Source organism: Fusarium vanettenii (assembly GCF_000151355.1).
Source record: "Fusarium vanettenii 77-13-4 chromosome 3 genomic scaffold NECHAsca_2_chr3_3_0, whole genome shotgun sequence".
Taxonomy (NCBI): domain Eukaryota; kingdom Fungi; phylum Ascomycota; class Sordariomycetes; order Hypocreales; family Nectriaceae; genus Fusarium; species Fusarium vanettenii.
Window position 1 is genome coordinate 1,529,007 of NW_003315880.1, and position 27,860 is coordinate 1,556,866.

General features: G+C 53.4%; 7 protein-coding genes across 7 annotated transcripts; 3 read left to right on the forward strand and 4 right to left on the reverse strand.

Moving 5' to 3' along the window:
• Positions 1-122: 122 nt before the first annotated feature.
• Positions 123-3,909, reverse strand: NECHADRAFT_36526 (uncharacterized protein; the record flags this gene model as incomplete). Its single annotated transcript, XM_003053047.1, has 3 exons — positions 123-1,987; positions 2,036-3,590; positions 3,646-3,909. The coding sequence occupies 3 exons, from the start codon at positions 3,907-3,909 to the stop codon at positions 123-125; spliced, it is 3,684 nt and encodes a 1,227-aa protein (XP_003053093.1).
• Positions 3,910-4,406: 497 nt separating this feature from the next.
• On the forward strand, positions 4,407-4,773 carry NECHADRAFT_77739 (uncharacterized protein; the record flags this gene model as incomplete). The annotated part of the gene is made up of 2 exons (XM_003052538.1): positions 4,407-4,595; positions 4,651-4,773. 2 exons carry the CDS (start codon positions 4,407-4,409, stop codon positions 4,771-4,773), a joined length of 312 nt encoding a protein of 103 aa, XP_003052584.1.
• Positions 4,774-5,371: 598 nt separating this feature from the next.
• Positions 5,372-8,301, reverse strand: NECHADRAFT_77740 (uncharacterized protein; the record flags this gene model as incomplete). Its single annotated transcript, XM_003053048.1, has 3 exons — positions 5,372-7,057; positions 7,105-8,130; positions 8,230-8,301. 3 exons carry the CDS (start codon positions 8,299-8,301, stop codon positions 5,372-5,374), a joined length of 2,784 nt encoding a protein of 927 aa, XP_003053094.1.
• Positions 8,302-8,740: 439 nt separating this feature from the next.
• NECHADRAFT_35159 (uncharacterized protein) lies at positions 8,741-9,470 on the forward strand (the record flags this gene model as incomplete). Its single annotated transcript, XM_003052539.1, has 2 exons — positions 8,741-8,816; positions 8,878-9,470. Coding segments are annotated over 2 exons (669 nt in total), but the record flags the coding sequence as incomplete, so codon positions are not given.
• A 201-nt stretch (positions 9,471-9,671) lies between these two features.
• NECHADRAFT_35273 (uncharacterized protein) lies at positions 9,672-11,047 on the reverse strand (the record flags this gene model as incomplete). Its single annotated transcript, XM_003053049.1, has 3 exons — positions 9,672-10,048; positions 10,097-10,805; positions 10,853-11,047. 3 exons carry the CDS (start codon positions 11,045-11,047, stop codon positions 9,672-9,674), a joined length of 1,281 nt encoding a protein of 426 aa, XP_003053095.1.
• Positions 11,048-16,140: 5,093 nt separating this feature from the next.
• Positions 16,141-18,340, forward strand: NECHADRAFT_99622 (uncharacterized protein; the record flags this gene model as incomplete). The annotated part of the gene is made up of 3 exons (XM_003052540.1): positions 16,141-16,626; positions 16,680-17,695; positions 17,750-18,340. 3 exons carry the CDS (start codon positions 16,141-16,143, stop codon positions 17,994-17,996), a joined length of 1,749 nt encoding a protein of 582 aa, XP_003052586.1. The 3' UTR covers positions 17,997-18,340.
• Positions 18,341-19,274: 934 nt separating this feature from the next.
• Positions 19,275-22,320, reverse strand: NECHADRAFT_99623 (uncharacterized protein; the record flags this gene model as incomplete). Its single annotated transcript, XM_003053050.1, has 7 exons — positions 19,275-20,588; positions 20,637-21,088; positions 21,168-21,323; positions 21,373-21,577; positions 21,639-21,750; positions 21,912-22,034; positions 22,278-22,320. 7 exons carry the CDS (start codon positions 22,318-22,320, stop codon positions 20,078-20,080), a joined length of 1,602 nt encoding a protein of 533 aa, XP_003053096.1. The 3' UTR covers positions 19,275-20,077.
• Positions 22,321-27,860: the final 5,540 nt, after the last annotated feature.

Below are 27,860 nucleotides of genomic sequence, written 5' to 3' on the forward strand. Positions count from 1 at the left end.
CTGTAGGTGACGTAGTAGATTTTCGTATCAGACATGTTCTCGTGATGGCTTCATTACTTCAGCCACTTCTATATTCCCGTCTAAATTCAAGCGCAGCCTTTCTATTATCGTCTTGGACATCATCATTGGGCCTCTTCTTCCTCGTCTTCCTCCTCATCCTCTGATGCTTCTCCCGGAATCCACACTAGTAGACCATCCTTGTCAATCTTCATCCCCTCTGTCGGTATTATGCGGAGCACCTTTTGAAAGTACTTGTCCCGCACAGTCAGCCGTGGCCGGATGTAGTCCCCGCTCACTTGTGGTAGCAGCCGGTATGTTGTCGTCCTTCTTGACTGTGGCAGCAAGTTGAGCGTCGTTTGCTTAGCCCCTGAAAAGGCAAATTCGTCGCTCGGCTCCATGCTTAGTCCAAACGTGAGGAAGTGATTGGACGGGTTCTCAATCGTCATGTCCAACTGCATCAGTCCTGGCACACCGTCTTCTGATTCGTGGTTGTGGTATGCAGATGCCAGCACCCGCGGCTCGGTTCCTAGCACCAGATACTTTCCGACAGGCATCGTCGTTGTGTTGACTACTTCATCGTCGCGGCTCTGCCGTTGCCATCGGATGACAAACGCAAGATCCAGTGTGACGGGGTGTCGATCCTCCATCGTGAGCTTCTGCGCCACAAGATCAAACTGTGCTTCATGCATCGTCTTGGGTGCGACAACTACACCCTCTGGCGACACACTTGGCCCCTTGACCACGTTGCATCGTGCACCGCCAACACACGAAGTCACCTTCATATCCATGCCGAGTACCTTGAGGTCCTCTTGGGCGAACGAAGCGTAGTGGCAAAGTAGACACCACTTCTGCGCAAAGCCTCGAGCGACACCCTCTTCCGTATCTCCAAGTCCCTCTGAATCAAACAGGCTTGGCCATGGCTCAGGGTGAAGCCTTGGCACTAAATCGTAGTTGGCCTCGAATGCATTGACAACGTTGACCTGTACCGCCAACATCTGCATGATCGGTGTCACGGCGTCAGAGTCGAGGTGATACGAAGCCCTCAGGTGCAAGTCAAACGTCGTCGGCCCTGTCGGAGGATCCATGTGAAGCACCAGCTGCGACGATGATGCCTTTTCCATGGTCCCTAATACCAGACCCGAGATCTTGGACTCCTCCTCTTGTGCTTCTGAGCTGCCTTCATGCCCGTCTGCCTCTATCCGAATTGCAGGGACCTCCTTGCCAAACACGTGAATGTCCAGTTTGACGCTGGCCGACTCCTCTTCTGCGTTCAAGAGTTCAATGTGCAGGTCAATGGCCTCGTTCGCATAGTACTGCGCCAAAGGCTTGACAAGCTTGATCTCCATCTTCGGCGGTCGGGGTTGAATTTGGATTGTGCCTGCTTCCGGGCGACTGTTCCGAGGCTTGGAGGAGCCCTGGATGTACCAACCGACAACAGGATCTGTCTCTCGGAATTTCAGCTTGTAGTCGAGATCGAAGGCGTCGTTGCTGTGTGATAGTGTAACAGAAGAAGCTGTCGCTGTTCCTGGCTCCCTCAGGGGTATCTTCATCTCAAAGACCCGGGTCTGTCCAGGTTGGAGGACCAAGTTGGACTGGCCCCTGAGTAAGGATGGCAGGTCATCTTCTGATTCGCCGGCAAAGTCTTCTTGTAGCGATATTGATGATATAAAAACTCCTGACTTGGATGAGTCCTCGTCGCTTTCAGGTTCTTCATGTTCTAAAAGAAGTGGCTTTAGGTTCCCGCTAAACTCGATCTTGAGAGAGTCCAGCGTGATAGGGGCAGCATCGAGGAAGGTATGTGAAGTGAGGGCAAGCTGCGCAGTGCAGGTCTCGCCAGCCTTGCTCTCTTTGTTCCGGAAGACAAACGACGCCGAAACAAATGAGCCTGACTTGTCGTCGGATAAACTTATCGAGGGATTGGTCTCAATAGACACACCCTCTAGAGACTTTGTAATGTCATAATGCCATTGTGGCCGTCGTACAAATTCTGCAGGAAAGTCAGCACATGTCCCATCTTGCAAGGTAGGCCACTTACTATTGTTCATGAGTTCCCAATCAGCAGCAACCACCAGGTCTGCTTGCCCAGCTCCCACAGCAACTCTCCTCACAAGCCAAGACAGCTCTTCAGAGATATCAACCCATCCCTCGGACCTAAAAGCATCATTTTCCCAGAATGGTTTCAATACTTCTATTGCGTCCTCCCACTGCTCCAGGTTGGCCATCTCTCTCGCGCAATCCAGTGACACCTCTGCAGCCATCCGTTCTTGTTTACGAGCGTGGAACTGAGCGCCAGCTGCCTTCAGGCAATCAATCACTAGCTGCGAATGATTAACGCCCTCTCCTGACAAGGGATATTCTTGGTAAGGCTCGGGACACATGTACGTGTCATACGTGTATGCTTTACTAGCCACCAGCGAAGCAGGAGAAGAGTCGGGCGGGTTCCTGTCCTCCTCTGGTATTTGGAGTGCCAGTTTCCGACGGGCCACAAGGTGACGGGCCGCTATGCGATACCAGTATCCGGTATGGTGCAACGACTCCCACGGCGGTATGCGCTCGCCCAATACTGACTTGTCTGGCTGGGCGAAGAGGCTCATGGTCGCTGGCGCCAGGCTAGGCACACCGACCTTGTCAATCAAGTTGGCCATCACCATAGCCCAACGGGCTTCCCATGCTTGCCATCCATAGTTGTTGGTACCCCTCCCTCGTCGATCGACAAAATCATTGATCCGGTCCCGGTGTGATTGCCATCGTCGGACTGCTAACGAGGTTTGTCCAAGCCACAGATGACAGCGCAGACATCGGATAGCTATGATATCGGCCAGTAGACGCGCCTCGTTCCATCTGGGGCTCCAGCTGGGGATAATGTCCAACACATCCTGACCTAGAAGCACCTCGTACGCTTGTTCAAAGGATCGCAGCGCCGCATCCGTTTCTTGTCGAAACTCTGCAAATACGGCAGACTTGAAGTCGTACCTAAAGTTCCAGTCCGGCAGCGAGAGCGTTTGCGATGTTCCAGATGTCGGCGGGACAGTCGGTTGGGGCGCTACTCCACGGGAGCGCTTCTTCCTCGCATGTCTCCCTAGGTCTCGGTAATATTCGACGGCTGAGGTGTACAGGACTCCCAGGATGTTATCCACCACCTGCTTAAGATCGTCCTGCGACTCCTGCGAAGGGATGTAAAAAACCGACTTTGGATCTAGCGCCGTCCCTCTGCGAATGTTCTCCAACCTCTCCTGGATCCCCTCTGACAGCGAAAGTGGACTGCCCCCGCTCTCAGCGAGGAGAACGATCGCCAGTCGCGTCTTGAATCCCGACCTTGCCAGCGCGCTCTTGAGGTTATTGATATCGGACTTGATGTGATTGTCTTGCAGCGTCGTGGACGTAGGATCACTAGTGAGGGGGTAGAAACAGAGATAGATACTGGGAACCAGCTCCTGGTGCTTCTTGATCCATTGCGCGTCGATGAGCCCGTCCGGATACAGCGCCGACACGGGGCTGAGCGGCGAAAAGGGCGAGTGCAGTGTCGCGGGCGCCACGAGTGGTTCGATGCCATCGGGGAGTCGAGCTCGACGCGGCGGAAGCAGAAATGACTATACCAAACGAATCAGAACCAAGAGCCTCAAGTAATCATGTTCTCGGCTTTACCCTTCCCGTAGTCCTGATGCGGAACCTATACGGTTCTTCCCTCTCAAACGCGCTCCATGACTTTGCGCTCGCGTCAACGTCCTTCATATACTGGGCCAGGACCTCAGCGTCGTCGCCCTCGATCGGCGGAAGCTCTGACCGGAGGAGGATGCTCTGGTCCTTAAGCTCTGCGCTCAGAGGGAGCTCGTACGTCTCGCTGTTGAGGCCGGCGGCCACCAGGAAGGGGACATTATGGTCCAGAGTTCCCGTCGGGTACCCATCCATCGTGGCCACTTTGAAACGTCCACGGCATGGGTGGTTTTTCGAATGTTGGGGGGGTTGAGCTCAGACTTGGAGACGTTAGCCATGAGGGATCGCCATGTGCCCCTCGTTAGCGGCACAGCCCACTTACAGAGCTCAAGGATGAGCAAGAACAAGCTGCCTTGGAAGTATTCTCTTTTGGAAACAAATATTTGAGTAACTAGAAATTATTTTCGAAATAAGTCTCAAATTAGAATATTATTCCATATCGTAACATAGCTCAGCGCCATTCCATCGCGCACCTGGCCTGATGTTGCTGGCACACCCCTGCAAGCTTTCGGCAGCTAGCCCCGGAATCGGAACAACACAAACTCCCGAATCTCCAAATCTTCAACATCCCACCTATTGCAATCGCGACGCCGACCACCAATTGACCACGGATAGCTCCCTCGATCGTTCCGAATTCGCTCTCGCCGACCGCATACACGAATTCCACAGGCCCCGAATATCCTTCTGCGAACATGAGACCTACCCAAGCCCTCTCAGTCGGCCGATACCGCCACCTCAAGCTCACCACCAAAGATGTCGGCAAGGGTTTCTACAAGGGTAACCGTACTGGTTCAATGGGTCGACACACAAAGTACGGAGGCTACGTGATTGAGTGGAACAAGGTCCGGACATATGCTGTGCCGAACCTCAAGGACTTCAAGGTGAGGAGGGAATTGCGCACATGGAGGACGACTGTTGCTAACGCTCATGGTGTAGCTCACGCCGTTTGTGAGCCGCCAAGTCAAGGCTGAACCTGCTGACTACCGGGGCCTCGAGAAGGGTCCTCAAGACCCTTACTTCTACGTCGAGCAGTGGAAGCGATTCAATGGCGTGGATTGAAGGAACCAAATGGTCGAGATGCTATATTCGGACACACAATGGGCCTAGAAAGATGGAGTTATGAATCTCTGCTAGAGACTGGGAACCTCTGGCAAGACTGTATATACCCGCGTACACTGTACCACCATGTATGATTATGTACTCACCATCACCAAGAACGGCAAGAGTTGGATGGTCAACGGTTTCTTAAAAGCTGGCTGGGTCTTTATTACGGGAACAATATTTGGTTTATCCACCAAACTATTTGAGATGTTTCCAATAGTCCATATCCCTGTGAGGGCAAGAAAGAAAGATGAACCACTGAAGACCTATCAGGGTCTCTACTCTGCCTTGGTCTTGATGCTTGTCTGGTTGTATTATATAAGAAAATGACGTGTATATGTGAGGATTTACAAAGGACGGCCTCGTTGGTATTCCCAAGAGCCCTCAAGGTGAGTGTGCTGAATATCCGCTCCCTTATTTGCAAAGACGCAAGGAAAAAAACAAAGAAACAATAAACGACTGTGCTCTGGCGCACGGGATATCCTGGCTGTACCCAAAATAATACATTCTGGCCAAATCCTATCCGTTGCGCCAAAAGTGACAAATATTCCTCCTCTTACTTGACACGGGGAAGCTCCTCTTGAGCCGTGACGAAAGTGTCCAAACCAGGCCGCTCGGGGGTCGGCACTGCCAGAATTGATCCCTCCTCTTTCTTCTCTCCATTCTCTTTAATTTCGTCGGTTTGCTTTATCGACCGCGCCGAGTCATCGCCCAAAACACTTGGGCTCATGGGTCGCGAGCCTGGCAGCGGGGTGACGTTGGACTGCAAGGTCATCATACTGGCCGTCTCGGCTTCCCTATTCAAACTGAACGGCAGTGCGATGCCGTCGAGATAAGGACGCTTGCCAGCTACGCCAATTGCGGGCACATCATCTTCTTGTGTTGTCATATGGGTTGTCTGCGTCGGCTGAGTCGAGTCATCATCCACAAGAACTAAACTCATAGGCCTTGAGCCTGGGAGCGGAGTAGCGGTCGAGTGCAGAGTCATCATGCTTGCTGTATCAGCTTCCTTATTAAGGCTGAACGGCAAAGCGATGCCATCAAGGAACGGCCGCTTTCCTGCAACACCAGTCTCTGGCACAAAATCAGGGCTGAGCAGGCTAGGCTTAGCGGCCTCCTGTTCCCTCCTCTGCTCCAGGAGATGGGCGACAGGCGTGTCCTCAGTGAAAACCATGCTGCCTGTCTGATTGTCATCGACGACCGTCTTGCGATGAGATCGGCTGCGAGATTGGTCTGACAGCACCTTGGGCCCATCTTGGCCCTCAATGTCAGCAAAAGAACGCGCCCCTTGTCCATCAGCTGGTGTAGCAACGCGGACCCCGGGCTCTTCACCCGCCTTCTTCTCTCTTTCAACCGTCATCTCATCGTGCTTGGAACCCCACAGTGACCACATTGCCAGGCCCCAACTCTTCTGATTCTTGCCCTCCACCAGCTCCGAGTCGACCCGTCGTCGTCCTGCCAAGGCAGTAGGGGGAGGATACTCGCCAGGGCCAAATTCATGATAGCCTGCCACCATGTCATCGACAATCTTCTTGTGAATCTTTGCCTTGGCCGAGGCGAAGCGATGATCACACTGTTTCCTCATTGCGAGCCATTTCTTGACGGTACCCTCCTTCACAACACCAACTGTGGCAGGTTGGACACAGCATGCGGGTAGTTCGGCTTCGGGGGCCAAAGGCAATGTAGCACCGTGACGAGTAACCCTCTGCCGAATCATGTGGTTCCTGAAGGGAGGTAGGGGATCGCCTGCCTTTCCAACCTGCCCAGGCGGAAGGTTGGTAGGAGACCTCTCTAGTTCCGGGGTCTTGGGCCTTTGTGATCGCTCGCTATCTGATCCAGACTCAGAAATGACAGAGATAGCATCGTCGTCAAGAATATCAATGCCCCGCTTCTGAGCTCTGGCAAGGGCCCAGGCGCTAAACTGGGCAATGGACCTGTACATGTGCTTGGCAGGTCGAGTGAAGCTGAGTGTTGGCGCCACATGGCAGAGATCATCCCATATTTGAAGCTGAACATCGGTTGGCTTGTACTGCTCCAGCCGGGCCCTTCCTTCTTCTGTCAAGGCTTCTTCAGGTGGTGCATATTTGGCAGGATTAGCACACTTGTGGGCCAGATAGATCTGCTCGTCACGAAGAATCTCTCCTCCTCCAACCATGATGAGAAGAGGTGGCAGACCACCCAAGGTAGGCTGCATGACGGGGCTGACCAGTGGATGAGCCAGGAGTTCATTCGAAGTATACATCTGGGAATATGAGTTTCCAATCTTCTGAATCATGCGAAACAACAAACCTGGATCTGATCTTTGAGCTTGACCATTTCACCATCGATGGCGACTGAAAGAAGCTTGTCAGGATTGATTGGAACCCCACCGTTGATCCAATCTGACCTGCACGAGGCATCGGATGGTTCCTTCTTTACAACAGGTGCATGCTGCTTTTCCTTGAGCTCTTGCGTTCCTGGTGTCTTCTTGATCTTGTTGTTCTTTTTCTTCAAAGCCGCCTCTCTGAGCATCGTGATATCGTCCTCGTTGGGTGGCGGCCATGCCTGGGAGGGCTTGTGGTGAAATCCAGCCTGAGGGATGTAGTCCATCGGCGCTTCTCCCGAGACGCTCGGGAACGAGTGCGTCAGGTCGACCCATGGGCTGATCAGCACAGCGCCAGCAGGCAATGGAATTCCCTGATCCCTCAGAACACACAGCAAAGACATGACCATGCCGCCGCCTGCAGAGTCTCCTGCCAGCACAATGGTCGTCGGATCTTGAACCGTCAAGAGATAGAGGTAGGCGGCGAGACAATCGTGAAGGCCGCAAGGGAAAGGAAACTGCGGCGACAGTCGGTAGCGAGGCGCAAACACACGCGCCTTGAGCTTGCGGGCATGGCGCTGCATCTGATACCGATGTTCATCCACGCTGCCAAAGTAGTATGCGCCTCCGTGGATGTACATCATGACGCGTCGCGAATTGCCGCCATCCCGCTTCCTTTCCCAGGCATCCGAGCGCATCTCGATCCATTCGGCCTCCAGGGGGCTCTTGGGCTTCCGCCACTGCCACCATTTCTCGCCGCCGACCTGCCGGAGGCCGTCGGTGCCCAGCTGCTTATGGAGGAGCTCGGCCGCGCGGGTCAATTGCTCCTCAGGAACGGTCGCATCTTCGACCTTGACCCATTGCGGGTGCGGCACCCATTGTGCGGTAAATGCCTGAAGCTCCTCGACGGTGTGGTGTGATGAGTACTCGAGGAACGACCGGATCAGGTGAAGGCCTTCATCGTAGGACAGATGGGCAGTCGGGCGTTGCCTCAGGGGCTTCCTGTTGAAGTACTGCAGAGGATTGTCGCGTCAGTAAAAAAAGCAATTGAAATGCATCAGGCTGCATGACCGTTGGGCGCGGGATGGATCCATGGATCGCACGGCACGTACATGTGAAAATAGAGTCGACACGACAGTTGGCGTCACTGCCAGTGAGACTGAGGTGGTGTTGAGAGAGTTCATGGTGCTAAGAGCTGGATACGGCAGCGGCTTCTGTTACAAACGCGCCGTCTGCCCACGAAAAAGCTTGTTGAGACTACAAAGACTTCATGTCTGGCCGATCAGCGCGAGAAGTAGGTCACGGCTGAACACACAGTAAAAGCATGAAGGTTGGTTGTCTCGGTGCTGGTGCTGGTGCTAGTGCTGGTGCTGGTGCTAGGGGTCCCCATGATGTCATGCTCAACCGACCCTACCCCTGACTTTGCGGGACGGGAACGTCGAGTCCGCCTGCTGCATGCAACGAGTGAGTCGCTCGGTCCTTTCAGCCTGGCCCGTGCGTTTGTGGAGGGAAATCAGTGGGTTTTGCGCTGTCGTAGCGGGTGTGGGTGCGCGATTGGGTTGATCTGGGTCTGGACGGAAGAAAAAAAAAAACACCAAAATTTTTGTGCAGAGCCATCTTTGAGTTGCCCCTCCAAACCCCACCAACAACGACTTGACAACCATGGCTTCTTCAGAACCTGTGCAGCTGCCTCCGGCGGGTGAGTCTATTAATTAGGACTTCTTATAAATATTCATAATCACTAACTTCATATCCAACAGCCGAGCGCCAATCCGAGTTCGAGCAAGCCGTCGCATACGCCCTTCACCTTTGGCCTGCCCTCACCCTCTCAGTCCAAAACGGCTGGGGTGGCCCAGACTCTGCCGACAAGCGCGACTGGTTCGCTGGTGCCGTCGCCGACCTATTCCCCGAGTTCACCGATGCGGCCCCCGCCCAGAACGACAAGAACGCCAAGGTCCCTGAGGAGCCTGATCTGGAGGATGTCGAGACGGTTCTCCTTCAGGTCATGGTCGACGAGTTCGAGGTCAACGTCGACGACGATTCCGGCACCGAAGTTGCGACTAACATCATTCGCGCACGTACGGGATGCGCCGTGGGCAAATATGATGACGTTCAGGCTCTCCGCACACGCTGGTTGAACCTCAAGGGAGCAAAGGTTGATCAGATGTTCAAGAAGGCCGAGGATGCCGATCAGGACACAGACTGGGAGAGCGATGATGATGATGAAGACGATGAAGGCGGTGCCGATGTCGAGATGGAAGAAGCTCCCGCGCTGGTGTCTGCACCAAAGGAGAAGCCCCAACCCCAAGTCGACGAAGACGGCTTCACCATGGTCACCAAGAAGAAGAGGTAAAAGTGGAAAGGACCAAAATAAAAAGAAATGACTTGAATGGAGAGCATATCAGACACGTGCTCCTGGTATTAATACCCAAAAACGAGATACAAGGTATGTGGCTATTTCAATCTGCCACATTTGGATTCACATATACCGAACGCCGAGCTGGACGAGCGACACTCCCATCACACCCACATATACTTGGACATCTACTCAACCTTACTCCCAGTCGTCATCGCTATCCTCGTCGTCATCACTGTCCTCCTCCTCCTCCTTCTTGGAGTCCTTGGGGCTGTTGGGAGTCTGGGTCGTCTTGCCAGATGTCGCACCGACAACGTCGTAGCTAGCTTCACTATCGGCCTGCGACTTTAGGTCGTTGGACGTGCGGGGTTCGGTCGGCTTCAGGAGCTTTTGTGCAGGAGGTTCGATAGTCTTCGAGGATGCGGCAGAGGCAGTCTTGGGTTCGGTCTTGGATTCGGTCTTGGCCACAGGGGTGTTGTTGTCGTCGCTGGACTCGTCGTCGGAATCAGAATCGGAATCAGAGTCGGAATCAGAGTCGTCGTCGCCCCAGCCAACCTCGTCCTCGGCAGAGGCAGCTATGGTGTTGTTAGCACAGTTAAGTAGGAACCAGCAATTCGGCTTACCCTTGAGGAGATCCCGTCGTCTAGCTTCAGCTGTCTCAATACCGTGGCGAAGGAAATAGTATCGCTTCCAAAAGTCAACGTAGGGAACCTGATCAGGAACCAGCCTCTCCATGGTAGCGCGAAGGTCGGGGAATTTCTGCAGATCGCTGTTGATATCGGGTGTCTTCTTATCGGCATCGAACTCTTTGGACCAAGTCTCATACTCGGCGCTGTTGGGGTCCTTGGTGAAGCTTTCGGTCGAAGTATGAATTACATGTAGCTGAGCGTCGAACCGAGAGGTGTGAATCACCCGCTTGCCCTGAGCATCCTTACTCTCGAAGAGAACAGCGCCGCTCTGGTCGGACGCCTGTGGAGGGGCGATGCTAATGGCATCGCGGAGAAAGTTGCGGACGTTGCCACCGAATCGAATCAGGGCCTCATCAGCGGCATCCTCAGCTCGCTGGAGATCCTTCAGTCGCTTCGCAGCCTCGGCCTTGATACGTGCCAGCGCATCTCCATCCTCCTCGCTTCCTCGTGCCTTGGTAGGCGTAGAAGGGTCCTCCTCTCCATCCTTGGCTCCATCCTTGGAGCTCTCGCCGGCAGTACTCGTGTTGAGGGAAAGATTCCGCGTGTGGCTCAGGATGGATGCGCGTAGGCCTGTCAGACCCTTTGATGCATCTTCACCTACTTCCGCCAGTTCCTTGGAAGCTTGTGTGTACACCGACTCGCCCTACGCATGTCAGAATGGGCTAGGCTTATGAAGCCGAGCTCTCATACCTGCTTTACAACATTACCCAGGAACCCACCGATCCTAGCACCCCAGGGGCTGTTAGAGAAAGCCTTGTAAGCTTCCTGGAGGTCCTCATTTAGGGACGACTGGGCTTGCTCAGGCTTGGAACCATCCTTGGACTCTGAACCCTCGGGCTTTTTAGCGTAGACATCCTCCTGGATGTGGTCGTACGCTAGATCCATGGCGGCAGTCGGCAGCTGTAATACGCACTTGGTCGGATCGCCTCGGTCTCTTGATTAAGTTCGATGCAGGCCGTCAGTGGCAGTTCAAAAATGCTCAAGGACACTTCATACAAGTTGTTCTGTCGTTGTCTTGAACTCCCTTGAAATGGAGCTGCCTTGCCTCCTGACCCGCGGGGTCCAATGGCGTGTCGCACGGGCCAGCTTCTTAGGTGGGCACGTGATATCTGTAGCTTTGACTGGGAATAGCTCAAAGTGAGTTAACCTACACAAGCCATTTCAAAATCGGGACAATGGCTCAAATCAAGTGAGGTTGTGCACTTGTGAGAAGATTTTGTTTCCAATTGTCTTCTTATCAAATGGTTAGTTCAATATCTATTCTGATGCAATGTTGTGGCTTGATGGCTCAAGAATAAACCATCGCACCTGGAAAGTCTCACTCCCTGAATCGAAAAGTGCTGCCCGAAGCACACATAAGAGGAATAGCACATGAAGGACACAGAAAGACAAAAACCCCCATCAATGTAACTTTATCTATAGTGTAGCACGTTTAGCGTTCTCGGCGATCTCAATACATCCCGGCCGTCGCACGAGGACCAAGAGTTCAATGTAAACTCAAAGACACCACGTTTAGCCCTGACTGCTCCTTGGTAGTATCAATGACGTCTCCGTCGGGGACAATGTCAAATAACATAATGAATCCATGGTAGAACTATAACCCAATTCTATATCTGACTGCTCTTAAAGACTTCTCAAAACCAATCTCAGGGGAGGATTTGCTAACAACTTTACAGTGTTTCATTTTTTCTTACCCCACGTGCCTCGGCAAGGACTCAAGCCATGCACGGCACCAGTGTTCTGCAGTAGTTGTAATAGAAGATATATTGTGAGTTTATTATGAGTGTACATCACTACACAATGCCGAGTACTTATGGCTCAGGTTAACAGAGGTGTAAACTGAAGTATCACTACCTTGCGTGGACGTGGTTCACTAAACCCCTGTTATGGACGGCCTGGACGGAGATCCTTGCTGAATGATGAGGTGCTTGAAAATCCGGGGTACAGTGAGAGCACGACGATCGCCGTTGAGACAATACGCTAAGAAATCAGGCAACGGACAAGACCAAATTAAATACTTCGCACCAAGGGAACATTGCCAAACATGTATGAGAACCGAAAGAGCGCTCGATGCGTGGAATGAGGCTTTCAACATCAATCCTACCCTTCCGAATCCGCAAGAGTTTCAAAGCGATGGTCTGGTTGTGTGAAAGGAAACAAACTACATCGCTGAACAAGTCAATGTATAGAGAGGGCACACTTGAAGAATTGAACTTGATGATTGGACCTCCTCGGCGACCCTTCGAGCTTGTGGTGTTGATACCCTTCAGGAACTGCGAACAAGAGGGGGACCCTTGATCAGGAACATGGCCTGAGGCCTTTCACATGTCTGAACCCATCTAGTCCGATGATGTCGATGTGATTGAGAAATGTCCAAAAGTAAACATAGCGGATTTCCTTGTTTATCGATGCTGACGTCAAACTCTCGATCGTCGGCTCCTTACGGAAGGGCTTTTCGTCCATCAAAAGTCATCTGACCTCGATCGCGATCTGAACGAGGGGCTAGAACTGGTCAGACGCGAGTCAAAGTGTAGCTCGACGTCTGGGATTGGTTCCAAGTGAATGGATATCGTCGCATGGCTGATGGCCCAGGTTTTCACACGACAAGCCACGCCTAGAGTCGTGTTGTCATTGTGCATCAAGACGTTCGCCCGAGACCAATCAGAGCTGCGGCCCTGAGCTAGTGGATCCGTTCGGGGAGGACCTAAGCTTGGAGCCGCAAATGTCCTGCAGTGATCCTCAGTCTTCCCGTGCTCGGAGACTTGGCAGCACCCAATCAGCTTCGCGAATGCCTCGACGAAACCGTCCCTGGCACGAGGTGTTCATCACCCCGGACGCAAGAAAGGTTGGCTCCAGAGGCGCCTGAAAGCATCCTTGGCCTGGATCAAAACATGCCCTTTGGAAGAAGCCACCGCGGGGTCTAATGACGTAGTGGGCGAGTGTTGGATTCTGCAATCACTTGGAGTGGGGGACTCACTGACGTCACATCATCGATCGGTTTGCTGAAATTCGACCCCAAGTGTTTCTCGATAGCTCTGTGACGGTAATTTGGTGAATCGGCATAACGGCTGGTACACGGACATGAGAAACCTCAACAATTCCAACAAGTAATCCACCTGCTTGCATCGTGAGACTAACCTAAGGCTTCTCATCTTTGCAAATTTCCTACTTAAACCCCAGGTCCTCCCACCTTCAAACTCCCTTTCTTCTCATCATCACACAACAACTCAAACAATCTTCTCAACCTTCAAACCAAACAATCAACCACCACCACCTCAACCCCCAAAACCACCAACAACTTCACAATGGAGACCGCTAAGCAGGCTTTCAACTACGTCGCCGAGAGCGTCCAGGGTGCCACCGCCGGTGTCAGCAAGGAGGCCAACAAGGAGGTCGCCAAGGACTCCAACGCCCCCATCAGCACTCGGTAAGCAGCTTCCACACAACCCCGCGATGACTTCAGAATCAGATTACTAACAGTTTCATTCAGTGCCTCTGCCGCCAAGGATGCCCTTTCCGACAAGGTTGACGAGACCACCCACGACAACAAGGCCGAGGTCCACAAGCAGATCGCCAAGGAATAAGTCACGCTTAATGATGGCATGAATTGGAACGGCGTTGCAAGCAGGAAGCATTGGGAATTGATAGGCTTGACGACTAGAAGCCAATAAACAACTATAATAAGCAACGCGCTATCGCACTGGTGACTTGTGAACTTGACAATGCCTGATTGGCACATGAATGTTGAACGAAGCCAAACCAACCGAGTGAGAAAGTAGCAATGTCCTTTGTCAACAGACAAAAAAGTCTTCTGCTGTGTATGGGCAGATGACTTGGAGGCACTCCCCAACCCTCATTGATGGTCACTATTATAGTGCCTGCATATCGTTGAGGGTATATGGATCTGAACTCATTGGTAGCAACACCAACCATTCGCTGCCTAAATGTATTGGCGACGGCAATAAAAACATCTATGGATATATGATTATCCCCCGGGTGGCATCATGATTGCAGATAGAAAGCTGGGTATCTACTGTGCGTGGACCCTGAGAGGTTGGACAGGAATTGGAGTTCACGCAAAACATTCAATGGATCAAGAGACTGAATAGGTAGAAACGAGAACGGGCAGCTCAGACCTTTCGGCATGAACCGAGGAATGGATACTGCTCGCCTTGAGACAGACGACACGTGAAGTCGAACCGCCACCAAGGATGATTCCAAAACATGCATATAAAGGCCCTAGCCGCATTTGTCAAACCCCGCGGGTTCGTTCTGATTCGTCAAGTTTAGAGATTCGGTAGTTGGGCGCGGTTGAATTCTCCGATCAAGCCAAGAGCGCGGGAGGTTGAATTTCCGGGCTACGTCACGAAATTCGAGGTGAAAGAAAAAAAATCCAGACATCGAAATTCGAGGGCATTCGTTCGGTGAGTTCGATGGCCTGAGGCGAGATTTGACCCATCAGGCAAGGTGCTTCGGAATGATTGGTCGGCAAAAAATGGCGAATGCACGGAGGAACAAAGTCCGAATCTGAGTAAATCCGGGGGCGGGGGGGAAGAGATGACCGCTCGGGAGGTGCTTCGGCGATAAGGGAGTGAGGCCGGAGGCGGTGCTGAGCATGACGGTCGTGCACGGAGCGACTTTTGCGGTTAGAAAAAGGTTAGCAGCTGGTAGCTGGGCCGGATCTGGGAAGGGTCAAGCTGTGGTATCAGTCGGAGCTGAGAGTCGAATTGACTGTGTACGGATGCGTGAGTTGAGAGTCGTGGTCACGGTTTGTCTCGGCGACATGACAGCAGGCACCCGAGGAGCTGCAACTGCAACAATGGGTTGTGCACATGGCAGTTCATAAATGCGAGGACCGGATGAGGGAGACTCGGGGAACGTGTGCATGATGGCGAAGGGCGCGGGCATGTCAATTAATAGCGGCGGAGGCAGATCAGCCAGGCATGCCGGGTGGCCGGTGGGGGACAGGCCAATGGACGAAGAGAATAGACCGGTGTGGACGGAAATGACGGTCTGTTTGATCTCAAACGTGAGTCAGATGGAGCAGAAAAAGAGCGTGCTCGAGCCTCGTTTTGGCATGGCCTGGGTGGCTTTTTGTTTCGTCTTGTTGTAAGTCTGGGTGGTTTGATGCGTCCATGGTCCATGGATGGGGCCGGTGACCGGTCGCCCCGGCTGACAAATGCACCTGGCGACTCGATTCGCACTGTCATCCATCCTAATGCCACCATCCAGCCTCCTCACTCTGACCTCTTTCTCTGTCTCCCCCCACTCGACGGTCCCTTCTGATCCCCGTTTACAGGGCTTACGGCAGAAGCGACTAGAAGAAATCTTTGTGACTCAGGCAGCAAAAGTCTTTCGCGGCGTTCCGTTCTTGCCGCAGCGTCTCCCGCAGCTCCCCTTGTACACGCGCGGCCCGCCACCTACCTTTGAACCTGCACCTACGGCCGCCTACAGTGCGACTGCCAGGTACCCCTCACCCTCTGTAGGTACCTTCCACCAGCCCTGCACGCTCGGCGGGCGCTCTCAGTGCTGAGCCTGCACTGCAGCCAACCAGCTACAACCTGGCCCCCGCCAAACTCTGGCTCTCGTCCACCCCATCCGCCTGACGCCAGCTGCCACCCATCGCAACGATTCCATCATCCATCTTACATAGTAACCTGGTCCCTTGAGATCTCAATCCGAAAATCCCCTTATTCCGCCTCGTTTATCAATCTCTTGCCTGCTCATTGTGTCATATACGCGCCAGAACCGTGTATCGCTTCGCATTACAAAGCCCCGCTCGCTGCTCTAGTCTGAGTGGCCGCCAACACATCGACAACGCCGCTACACAGGCTCTTTGCCCCCCTCTTGCGAGAGAGCCTGGAACGGCAGAGAGCTTGGATTGATATCCATCTTCTACCCTTGCCTGTTCTCGCCACGGTCCGCGACCATTTCTCATCCTCTGCGCCGTATCTCGTCGACCTTCTTTGACCTTCGCGATGGCTTCTGCTGGCACTGGTGGCTCTTTGCCACCCAACTTCCTCTTGACCCCGCAACAGCAGAACCTGCTCTTTGCTGCTCTCAACTCCAACAAGCAGCAGACCTCTGCGAGTCCCGCGAACAACGCCCTGTCGCTTTCTCCGACGTCGTTTCACAACTCAGCCGCTCAGCCCAAGAGTGCTACGAACCAGGCATATCAGGAGAGTCCCTTCCTTGATAACTACGACTACGACTTTGGCGATTCCAGCTTCGACTTCTCCTTTGCTACCGATGATCAGCCCTCCATGATTGGAGATATTCCTTCCGCTGGCGGCGCCCTTACCTCCAAGTCCGACTCCACAGAGAATGAGGGTACTGAAAAGCGAAGCCACCCTGATGATGAGGACGAGGAGACCAGCCCTGGAAAAGACCCCAAGCGCCGCGAGAGCACCGAAAAGGTGCCCAAGAAGCCTGGCCGCAAGCCTCTCACATCTGAGCCCAGCTCGGTATGTTTTACCCTCAACACTGAAGGCCTGATCCGTTTACTAATCCACACTAGAAGCGCAAGGCCCAGAACCGAGCCGCCCAACGAGCCTTCAGAGAGCGCAAGGAAAAGCATCTCAAGGATCTCGAGACCAAGGTTGAAGAGTTAGAAAAAGCCTCTCAGGCTGCGAACCACGAGAATGGTTTGCTTCGCGCTCAGGTTGAGCGTATGACATCCGAACTCCACCAGTACAAGCAAAAGGTGTCCTTGATGACAAATAGCAAGGCGTTGCCCAGAGAAAAGGTTCCCTTTGGCAACGCAGCAGTCAGCAACCTCGGCGATGTCAACTTTCAATTCGAGTTCCCCAAGTTTGGCATGCTCCCCGGACCTCCCGTCAACAAGCCACAGAGATCTGGCTCATCGCCTACCAGCCCCCTCCAAAAGACCTATCCAAGCCCATCAAACATCTCCAACGACTCCAGATCACCACAGTCTCAGTACAAGGATGACTTGGCCAAGTTCTCGGGTGTCTTTAGCCCTTCCATGTCGAGTTCGGCTACGAACCCTTCGCGCGCGAGTGTTGACTCTGCGGGCTACAGTGCCAATGGTGCCACAAGCTCACCATCTGCGTCGTCGCACTCCAACACTGGCCCTAGCTCTTCTTGCGGGACGTCCCCCGAACCCTTTACACAATCACCAATGGGCTTCAAGCCTGTTGATACCATGACAACTATTGGTGAGGAGCAGTCTTCGCATGCTCCCACAGACCATTTCTCGAATGTCGACCTGAGCAGCACCAACTTCGACTGGCTTGCCCAGCAAAACGGCGGCCAGTTTGATCCACAGCTCTTTGGCGACTACCGTGAGCCTCAGGATAATGTTCTGTCGAACCCCGGGTTTGATGATTTCTTTAACGACGCTCTCGACACCGACTTTTTCGTCCCATACAATATGGCGCCCACTAGCCCTGCCTCCAAGCTCAACGCCCAAGCCAAGAAGGCTCCAAACCTCATTGACCAGATTGATGCACAGCAGAACTCGATTGATGATGAGCCTCTGAAGAAACAAAACATGAACTGCAATCAGCTCTGGTATGTGGCGCCATCACGTTCTAGAAGTTTTTCATTGTCTAACCCATATTGCAGGGAGAAACTTCAAGCTTGCCCCAAGGCCCAGAACGGCGAGTTTGACCTGGACGGTCTTTGCTCCGAGCTCACCAAGAAGGCCAAGTGCTCCGGCACTGGTCCTGTGGTGGCGGAGACGGACTTTGACACCATCCTCAAGAAGTACATGGGCAAGGATGTGTCGAGCAGTTGCGTCGCCCACACGCTGGGTGTCGAGATTGAAGCTGACAAGACCAAAGCCGACAAGCATCTCGGTCTGTCGGCCTGAGATGTATCCGCACTCGACACAGAGTCGGCTGTACAGTATCAATCTAACCCGGCGCTCGGCAAGCAGCTACATACGGAATACGGCGTTTACAACAGAAAGGATGGATTCGGAAAATCAGGGGGATCGTGGCTTCTCGTTTGCTTCTATCAGAGATGGCCATGAATTGCATGGATGAGAGAAGGGAATTCATCATGGCATGGAGAATGTTGCACACTCAGATGTCGGTTTTCTTGCCTAGGCTTGAGGCTCTTGTTCATATTTCTTTTGCTTTTCCTTCGGACGGCTTTGTTTTTTTCTGCTGCTATGAATAATTGACTGATGAGTGGTTTTTGGAGGTCAACAACAAAGGAAACATTCTGGATGAAAGCGAGAGGAGACCTTTGGAGGAAACAAACAGCCATCTGTGTCTGCGTAAGCGTTGATGCTGGATGCGTTGTATGTACATCAGCAACGAGACTATACTCAATCAAACATTTTCCATCGATACACGTTGGTTGGTCATGGTTGACATGATCACTATAGTGGCATTGTCGGTTGGCTGGGAGCTTAAGAGCCAGTTTCTACGTTGTTGCCTTGAAACAGCTGCTATAGACTGTCCTCACTGTTTGAGTGTATATATAAATGTAAATATTTATGAATGAACTGATGCGTTGCGTTCCCAAGTGAGAATATTCATTAATAAGTACGACTGGCGGTATCTTGTCCACTTGAAAGACATGTATGTTCAACACACCAATAGACTAGATGACCAACCCAACATGGCATTGGATATGTCTTCGATCCTTTCTCCACTTACATCGGAAGCAGCCGGTAGGGCTGTCTAACAATAGGGTGTTGACAAAAATCTGAAACGTTGCCGTATGCCTAGTTTGCTGTTGATGGAACCTTCAACAAGCCCCCCATCTGTATTTTGATATATGAGAATGAAATGGATTTGGGCTTACACCTGAGAGATATTTGAGTTGGAACATAGAACGTGGATGGGATTGAGTGTAGAAGTGAGTGCAGGAGATATCATGTAAGCCTCCATTCAATGGATCTAAGCAGACATTGACAAGGTACTGTGTTAATACGATAGCAAGGGCCGATTTACTGGTATTCTTGCAGCACATTGCACTTGTCATTCCCTAGTAACTCTTCGTAGTCACTTGTCAGGTATCCATTTATGTATCATCTATCCCTGTGATGAAAGTGCACCTTGGGAGTAAATGGTCCGGCCTACGTTTGAGACAAGAACAACAAATATCACGCATGGCAATCACTCCTGGAAACTATGGATAAAAGTTTAAATGGGGTATTATTCCAAATATGCTCACAATAACGAACAGTTAAACCATCAATACTGACATCTCCTCCCAATGCTTCACCTCGCCTCTCCTCGTTTGACTCTTCCAACGCACTCCGAAACCTAACCGGCTGTATATAATCTGACCCACCTCAATAGACGTTTGCAGATGTGTAGATCGGGATGGGCAAGTGTAAAAAATGAGTATATCCCGAGAAAAAAACAACCCCAGCCCCCCCGACAGAGAGGAACGCCTTTGCGGCTGCAGCTGTAGCTGCAGCACGTAGCCTATGCCACAGGCCAAAGTGAATGAGATGCCGCCAAATGATGGATAGCTCCACATGCGATATGTCCTCGGTCTTGTGCCAAATAGGTAGTCTGTTTCAAATCAACATTCGTTCCTTGGGATAATGCCCCTCTATATCCTGGGGCGGCAAGGGCGTCTAGCCGTAAACCATGACCGAACGCCGTAATGAATGAAGTAGAGAGGCCGTTTCTCATCGTCCTATGTCTCCCGTCGCCGTCGCCGCGCCGCGCCCCATCCGAGCCCGTCTGTTCCGAGCGTAATATTAACTGGCTACCGAGCTCCATGATACTGACTCGTGTCGGTCGAATCCGATTCCGATTCCGTCCGTCATGGAGATACCGCAGAGGCCGTTCGGTATCTGCTGGCCGGGTGTAAACTCATCGTATAATTGAGCCTCCTACTCCGTAGCACAGGAGTGCAGTCCGTCGACTGGCCATTAATCCTTTGTCGCTGGTACGCGAATGGCCCATTGCGAGCCTCCATCATCCTCTAGCCGATGACAACTCTTGCGCCTTCCTTGCCCAACACACCTCTCTCCTTTGGCTTGGGGCTGTTTGTGCGGCCCTTCTTGCCCTTGAGGAATCCAAACATACCACCAGAGCCCTCAGCCTTGCCGTCTGCCACATTGTTGGCATCGGTAGGCAGCGTCGCATCCTGCCGAGCCAGCTCAGACCAGCTACCACCGCCGTCAAGCGTTACCTGAACACCTCCCGTAGGACTTGTGACGCGTTGACCGGCAATGATAGGAACGTGACGGGCCCGGAAGTCGTTCTGGTATGGAGGTGGCGGCGCAGGCCGGACCGGACGGCCTTGCCGGCTTTCATTACTGAGACTCGGGTTGAGGGGTGATTGCTGATAACCTCCGTTGGATGCTGGCATGGGTGTGGCCTCGTCCGTCGTGAGAGCCTGGGGACCATGATCTGCTGACTCGTTATGGTTCTGGACCTGGTTCTGGTTCTGGTTAAGGGCTTCCTCGGTGCCTTCAGTAATTCTTACGTGGCTAGTCAGCATAGGAGCAACAAGGGAAACTTGGCTGACAATGACTCACCTCTTGTATGCAGCCACCGTGTAATCAAACGGCCTGAAGTCAGTCTCGATCATGCGGTATAGCTCATCTTCCCGGATCTCCTTATCAGTCGCATCTTCCTTTAGACGCTCACGGGGCTTCTGACGCCTTGCGCGGGCCTCGAGAGGCGCCTCTTCCAAAAGCAGTTCCTCAAGGTCGTACGTGGCGTCAAAATTGGTCTTGTCGGAAGAAGGCACAAAGATGGGCTCGATTCGCTTCAGCTCCAGGAGCTCGAAATCGAAGCATTTGAAGAATTCGTTATTAATGAAGCTCTCCCATGTCGATCCCATTCGAGTATCTCGGTTCGGGTCGAGGGCGGAGCCGATTGCGTAGAGGCATGCGAGGGAAACGGGAGGCTGTGTTACCGGGTATTTAGGGTTTGCGGCCTGGATTTGCTGGCTGAGGGATCCTTCGGAACCACCTTCGAAAGGTCGCTACATCTGGTCAGCGTCTTTTGACTTGGGAGTGACCTTTGCTGGGTTTGGCAGGACTTGACCATCTTGCGGAACGTACCTTGTTGTAGATGCACTCGTAGAACAAGACTCCCAGTGACCACCAATCTGCTCGCACATCGTATCCCTTGCCGGCGTACACCTCGGGGGCGAGGTAAGCCAGAGTACCAGATTTGCTCGTAAGAGTGCGGCCCTTGACCACGTCGGAAGCAACGTTCTGTCACCGGTTAGCATCACCCTGCTGTTGGGAATCACGGAAACCATACAAAATCAGTCAAATGGACATGTCCATCGGCATCCAGGAGGACGTTGTCGGGCTTGATGTCTCGGTGGATGATATTTTGGGCGTGCACGTATCGCAGGGCACATCCCAGTTCAGCAATCCAGAATCTGACTGCCTCTTCGGTAAATGTCTTTCTCGAGATGTGGAATCGCAAATCGCCGCCCGTCATCAAATCGACTACAAGGTACCTATTGCTGAGTGTGAGCCACTACTGTGTTGCAAGGCGGATAGAGGCCGGACAGGGCGTACATGTATTCAATGTCCTGGAAACTGTATCTCAAGTTGCAGATGAAAGGGTGGTTGACGTATTCGAGCATTCGGCGCTCACGGATGATGTTACGGACGCTCTCGGATCGTACGACTGTGGGAATAGCATCGCAATTAGCTCAGCTCAAAGACAATAGACATTGCACCACACGGAAAGGCCACGCAGATGATTGCCGGTACAGGCACAAGTGATACGGCTCAGGGGCGTTGTTCAAGGCCAGCGGTAGGACACAACAAGTAGGAACAGAAACCTACCTTCATCTTTACGGATGTATTTGAGGGCAAAGGACAAATTGGTGTCCTTGCGTTCGACGATTCGAACCTTTCCAAAGGCGCCTCGGCCGACGACTCGCAACAGGCGGAAGTGATTGAGGTTCACTGTAAGTGATGTTGTCAGTATAATCCCAAAGACATTTGTTGTACAATTATTCGGTCAAGTCGTGTTGTTGCAAATACGGGGTCCAACGACGACAGAAGAGGTTCGCGCCATGCACGGCACACGTGGGAAATCGGACGGTGCCAAGGGACTTGCGGCTGAAGACGAACGACTAGAAGGAGGAAGAGGCGATGGAAGAAGGCGAGGACCAAAGGATCGGGGCAAGCGGTAGGTGGTTCACGTACCTTCGCCGTTGAGGTCGACGGGCTTTCCCTGGCCGTTGCCCATCGTGAGGGGATGGATGTGGTGGACGACGTTGAATTATCGTGATCGGTAGCAAAGTCCCATGCTGAGTCTCGAGTTGTAAGGAATGGAGCACGAGTGGAGTCGGAACGCCGTGGCAGTATCTCGCAGGGGCACTGTCTTTGTGTGTGATGTATGTACTGTAGTAAAGAATGCTGTGACGACGTTGGCGACGATGATGCGAGGCAGAAGCAAGCCCAACTCAAAAGTCAAGTCAGCAGCAAACAAGGCTGGGGCGCTTGTGAAGTTGGAATCGGGACTTGGTGGAAGCAGGGTCTGGTTTGGTTTGGGCCTTGGCGGGCGGCGCAACCACGGGAGGCGAGACGAGGCGAGATCGGCTCTGCTGTGCAGCGCAGTTGGGGTGATCGGTTCGCTTTTGGGGATGTCGTCGGAGGATGTGGCGGCGGGAAGAGCAGGCAATTCGGGGAGGGCGTGCGACTTTGTTTGGGGGGAGGGGACCTTTTGAGGGGGAAAAGGAGGACGAGGAGGGGGCTTGTGGAGGCGTTTTGAGGATGCCAAATTGCTTTGCTCCGGGACTTCAAGAATGAGGTCCCGTTGGTAGATGCCGATGATGGCGACAAAACGATTCGTTTGGCGATGATGACGGGGTGACGTTTAGGCGTTTGCGATGTGCTTCCAGCGATGTTCTAGATGTCCGTCTGTACGGTATGGCAACGCAGCGAGTCCAGTCGAAGAAGCAAGCAGCAACTCTGACAGGACGGGACAGTCAAGGAGGAAGAAGGAGAGGAGCCTGGTCTGGCCCGGTAGGAGAGTCGCAAGTGGAAGGGAGGGGGGGAGGCTAGTTGGGTCCGTTCTAAGGTCTGAGGGTTGGAGGGTCTCGACAGAGTGAGCGAGGGTGCTGGACAGGACAGTAGTAGGTGACTTTTTTCTGGAGCAACCTCCAAGCGTCGAATGGCAGGCAAATAGGCCAGAGACAGCGACAAAACAGTAGAAACTGAACAGACGGCCACGCCGTCAAAGGACGATAATCCCACTCAATTTGCCAGCCAAGCACCGCAGGTCTCTAGGTACCCCGTCTCGACTCGACGCTGAGGTGCCCTCAAGAGTACGACCGAGAGACAAGTCTGGTCTGTGCCAACGTACCTAGCGGTCCGTACGGTTCTAGTTCCCTTGCAAGAGACGAGGAGCACGGACAACCGCAGGGCAGGGGTCCAGAAGTGGTGGATGATTTGAGTGAGTGTAAGAGAGGTACCAACGAGGTACGTACAAAACAGGAGCAGCAACGCAGCAACGCAGCAATCACTCTCGACGGCCGGGAAGCCAGGTCCAGAACAGAAGGGATTGTCGTTACTGGCGTAGCCGTAGACGACTTGATGACGGGAGAGCCGGGGCCATGTCAATGGGATGGGCCAAGTCAATGAACGGATGGCGTCGAACCTGGGGGGAATGTGAGAATGTCACCAGCTCATGGCGGCCGTGTAAGACGAGCCTGACTGCACTCCACCGCAACCCGCCAGCCAGACTTGACTTGACTGCTCATGCTGGTCCAAACCAGTAGGGGACGACTGCCCGAGGATGGATTACTGAACTGTCCTGGGTCAAGTGTAGAGTGCCAATGAACGCTATTGCGGCGCGAGCACCTAGACCAGGGCGTATCGTGGCCAGGCGTGGGCTAGAGTTAGAACCAGAGGTACAGCGGTACAGCGGTACGTGGGACAGGACGGAGCTGGTCCAGCTTGGGTAAGGCGGGTGAAGCCAAAAGCTGCCTGGCCTGGGCCTGAGTGGGAAGGATGGGATGCAATGGCTGAGACCAATGGCATGGGGACTCATGGAGATGGGACAATCAATGCCATGGAGATAATGGACGTTGATGGGTTTCAGTGGACCTGAAGCCAACCTGAGGCAGGCACCTTCTGTTTGTACCACAGGACATCCATCTCAGCCCGGGTGCCTGCATGTACTTGATGCAGGCAGCAAATCGTATGTCACGGGATTCTCGTTATTTCTGCTCCTCTCCAGTCTTGCCTCGCCTTTCCACCTTATTAGCATGGATTGTCGTCTCGCTATTCCCGGCCCCGTGCCCGTCTGCTGGCTCAGAGTTGAGTTCATTCACCGCAGCCCCAGACCGCGACAAGGGTCCTGACTCTTTGCCCGCTGTTGCTGCCCGTACCCTTGCCCCGTACCGTTGAATTGGGGGATGGGGGAGGGTGTCCAACGTCCCTAGGTGCAGCCGACCTGCAACACAGCCGGTCAGTGATAATCATCGATACGTCAGTCCCCTTTTCATCAAATGCCTTTGTTTTCGTGATCCTTTTTCTCTTCTGCAGCCACCCAGGGCCACTGGCTTGACGGTCCTTTTACCCTTTTGCTGTCCCTCGGCGTGTCCGAGGTGGGAGCGCTTGCGGGGAGTCGGCGCGTGGCGGACAGAGCCAGTCTAACCACTGAACAGCTTGACAACTCCCGGCAATCAGTCCAGGGAACCCAAGCATCGAACGCCTAGGTACCCCAAGTACCTATCGACGCATCCTCAATCTGGGACCGCTCTGGTACGCCCCTCGACCCCTGCAACCAGACCGCATAGCGCCCAATCGCCGGAGCGTTTCCCCTAAATCTTACATTGTCGACCTTCAACGCGCACGATCTACATGCCGGTACATGCGATACCTTCTCGGCGGGTCTGCGCGCCCACTAGCTCCAGCACCACCGGCTTGCCTTCCTCGTGCGCTCCTCGTGCTCTCCTCGTGCTCTTTTAGCCAATTGGACCCTCATCCTAGTGTACCCCCAATCGCCGTCAACCACACAGGAACCCAGGCTGGCTGCAGTTTCGATGCTGGGAACCGACACAGGACAGCTGCTTGCTTACCACCGAATCCTGATATCAAACTCCTAAACACGACCAAGACCGTCAGGGTGGGAAAGGATCTACTGAGGTTCAGCTTTGGCTGTGACGCAGTGGTGGTCCCTTGCTTAGGCTCACCGGAGAAACATCCTTTTCTGTCTCCATGCCTTAGTACACATGACGCCGGTTGACGATCATGCCTATGTATCCTGTGTCAAAACTGTTGTTGCTTCAGGATGCGCCATGGTGTCTTGATCTGCTCGTTACGCAGCACCAACAAGAGAAACAACAGAGTTGGCGTCGTCTACGGGCGCCACGAAGCCACAGGGACCGGCAACCGTGGAGCGGCGGACACGCGGCGATCAAGCCCTCTGTCAGCCTCCGGAGATCTGGAGCTCGTCACGTCGTGTTGTTGGTCAGCAACCTCGTCTGCCACTCTTACTTGTGTCCCAGACTGGCCTTTCACATCTGTTACCGGCCGCCATGTCCATCGTCACCGCAACCAATACCCAATCCGCTGGGCCGCTGGTGTCGATGGGACAGGCTCCGATCTCCTTCTTTCATCTGGCCCCTGCATGAATCCCCAACCATCACAGTCGTACAGCGCGTCGACACGGTCAGCTTGGCGGCTCCCTTTCTTCAGGAGCACACAGCCAGACCGGATCTGCAGTGCGACCCAGCATCGTTCTGGAAGATTTCGGTTCAAGTGTCACTGCAGCCCCCTTACATGTGTTGAGACGCCCTTCATATGCAGATAAGCGACGGAGATGCCCGTGGCGGACTGCCATGGGATGGTTGTGCTGAGTGACCTTGTGGCGCCTCCATCTTAACCAAGGTAGGCATTCCCGTTGCCGCGTTCCGGTGCTAACGGCAATGCCTACTCCCTTTGGTCCTTGCCCTCGCAGCTTGAGAGAGCCAGGGAACAGCCCAGCAGGTGCGTGGAAACAAGCGATGGCTCACCGGCTACGATACAGGCTGATATAGGTACAAGCACCATGGCACATGTACAGGCACAGGCGCAATCATTGCCCACCCGCCACGCCGACCCCTTGCTCCCACATGATTGTGGAAATAACGGCTGCCGATGGCACCAAAAAGCAAAACCACATTTCAGGTCCCCTGCTGCAACGGCGCCACCTGGCTGCTGCAGCCAACCACTTCCAGAAGCCGCACAGAGCAGATGAACCAGCCAGATGTCCCGAGGCGTTTCACAGCCTGCATCCGCGGTGTTCCAGCCAGCCTCTGACGGGCGAGCGTCATAAGTGGCAGAAGTTGCAAGGCTGTCGTTATCCTGAAAAACGTTTCCGAGGGCCTGTTGACTCGACCCATGCCCGCCGATCCTCCTATTCTGTGACGCCGCAACCGCCTCCTAATCTCGACATTTACTCGTAGATATGGCATCCCGTGGATTCGAACCTCGTTTGCACTTGAAGCCATTCCTTGGCCAGAGTATTGCTATGTGTGCACCCCGGTGAGAGGCATGTGAAGATGGCTCCCGACTGCGCCGAAAGCTCGACCAAGGCGGCTACCAACAGGGTCCATCCTGACAAACGTCACTTTAGCGAGTACCGTTTTCCTTCAACTTGGCGAGGTATTAAGATGATGAATCCATCCAAAGGCGGGCCAGTTTTGCTACTTCACTTTCACAGCCAATGGCATCGCCATGCGGGGAGATGCCATGGAATTGTTCTAGAAAACTTCAGCTCAAGAATGGGCGCCTCTCGGGCAATGCCGCCGGCTGTCAATAGGTTGGCTGCCTTAGCCCAGACCAAGAGCCTCACTTCAGATCTCGGATCTCCGCGCAGCATCTCGGCCGTTGTCCGTCTGGTCGCTTTTTGCTTTTTTTCTCTTGCCATGTGCTGGGAATGCTCTTGGGTTACGTCCTCCATTCAGTGCGAGTATCCTGAATACCAAAAGAAAGATGACAGGGTCAGACAACTTACACTGGCGGAACCGCCGGCTCTGAAGCTGTCAAAGAAACTCCCGAATTTGACAGCACTTTAACCACGTATCTGGCTTCTTCACTGGGTTGGAGCAGTGGCGTGATTTGGTACTGCACTGGCCGTTTAATGAACCAGGAGACGGGGCATGTTGGTTACAACACCAACAGTCATGCCAAATCCGGAGTGCCTCACCGCTACCATCAACATCTGCGGGTTCCTAGAGCGCCAGGTTTGGAAGTGTCAGATCTGGCAGCCTCCATACCAGGGCTTGGTACAGGTTGGTCCGGGGTTGAGATGAGTGTCTCAGATCCTACAACTCTACATAGTGCCATTATAGGGAGCCTGCGAGCCGGTTTGGTGCTCGTGATGATCGATCCGGGAAGGCGACGGCATCGAACCACTCGTCGTTGTTTGCCTCAGTGGTCTTTCATCCGGACTACCGGACGGTTTGCCATTATCGTCACCGACTTTGTTCGTGCCGCCTTGTTGTTCAACTTGATAGCCTGAAGCTTGGATCGACGAGAGGTCAGGAATCGCGGCTGGCAATTTCATCTTCTGCCACGTCTCGATATGTCGGCTGAGATGTGGGTTTCCAGTTCAGAGCACAGGACGTGTTTGGGGCCCCGGATCCGCGATGGCTTGATTGTCGCTTGTATTGGACCTTCCGCTCTGTCACGATCGGGGTGAACCAACAGGATCGAGGATCTTGGGGAGGTTGAGTTGCATGTCCCAGTCTTGCAGCTTACAGGCGACACTGGGGTTTCCCTTTGCAACCAAGCAAT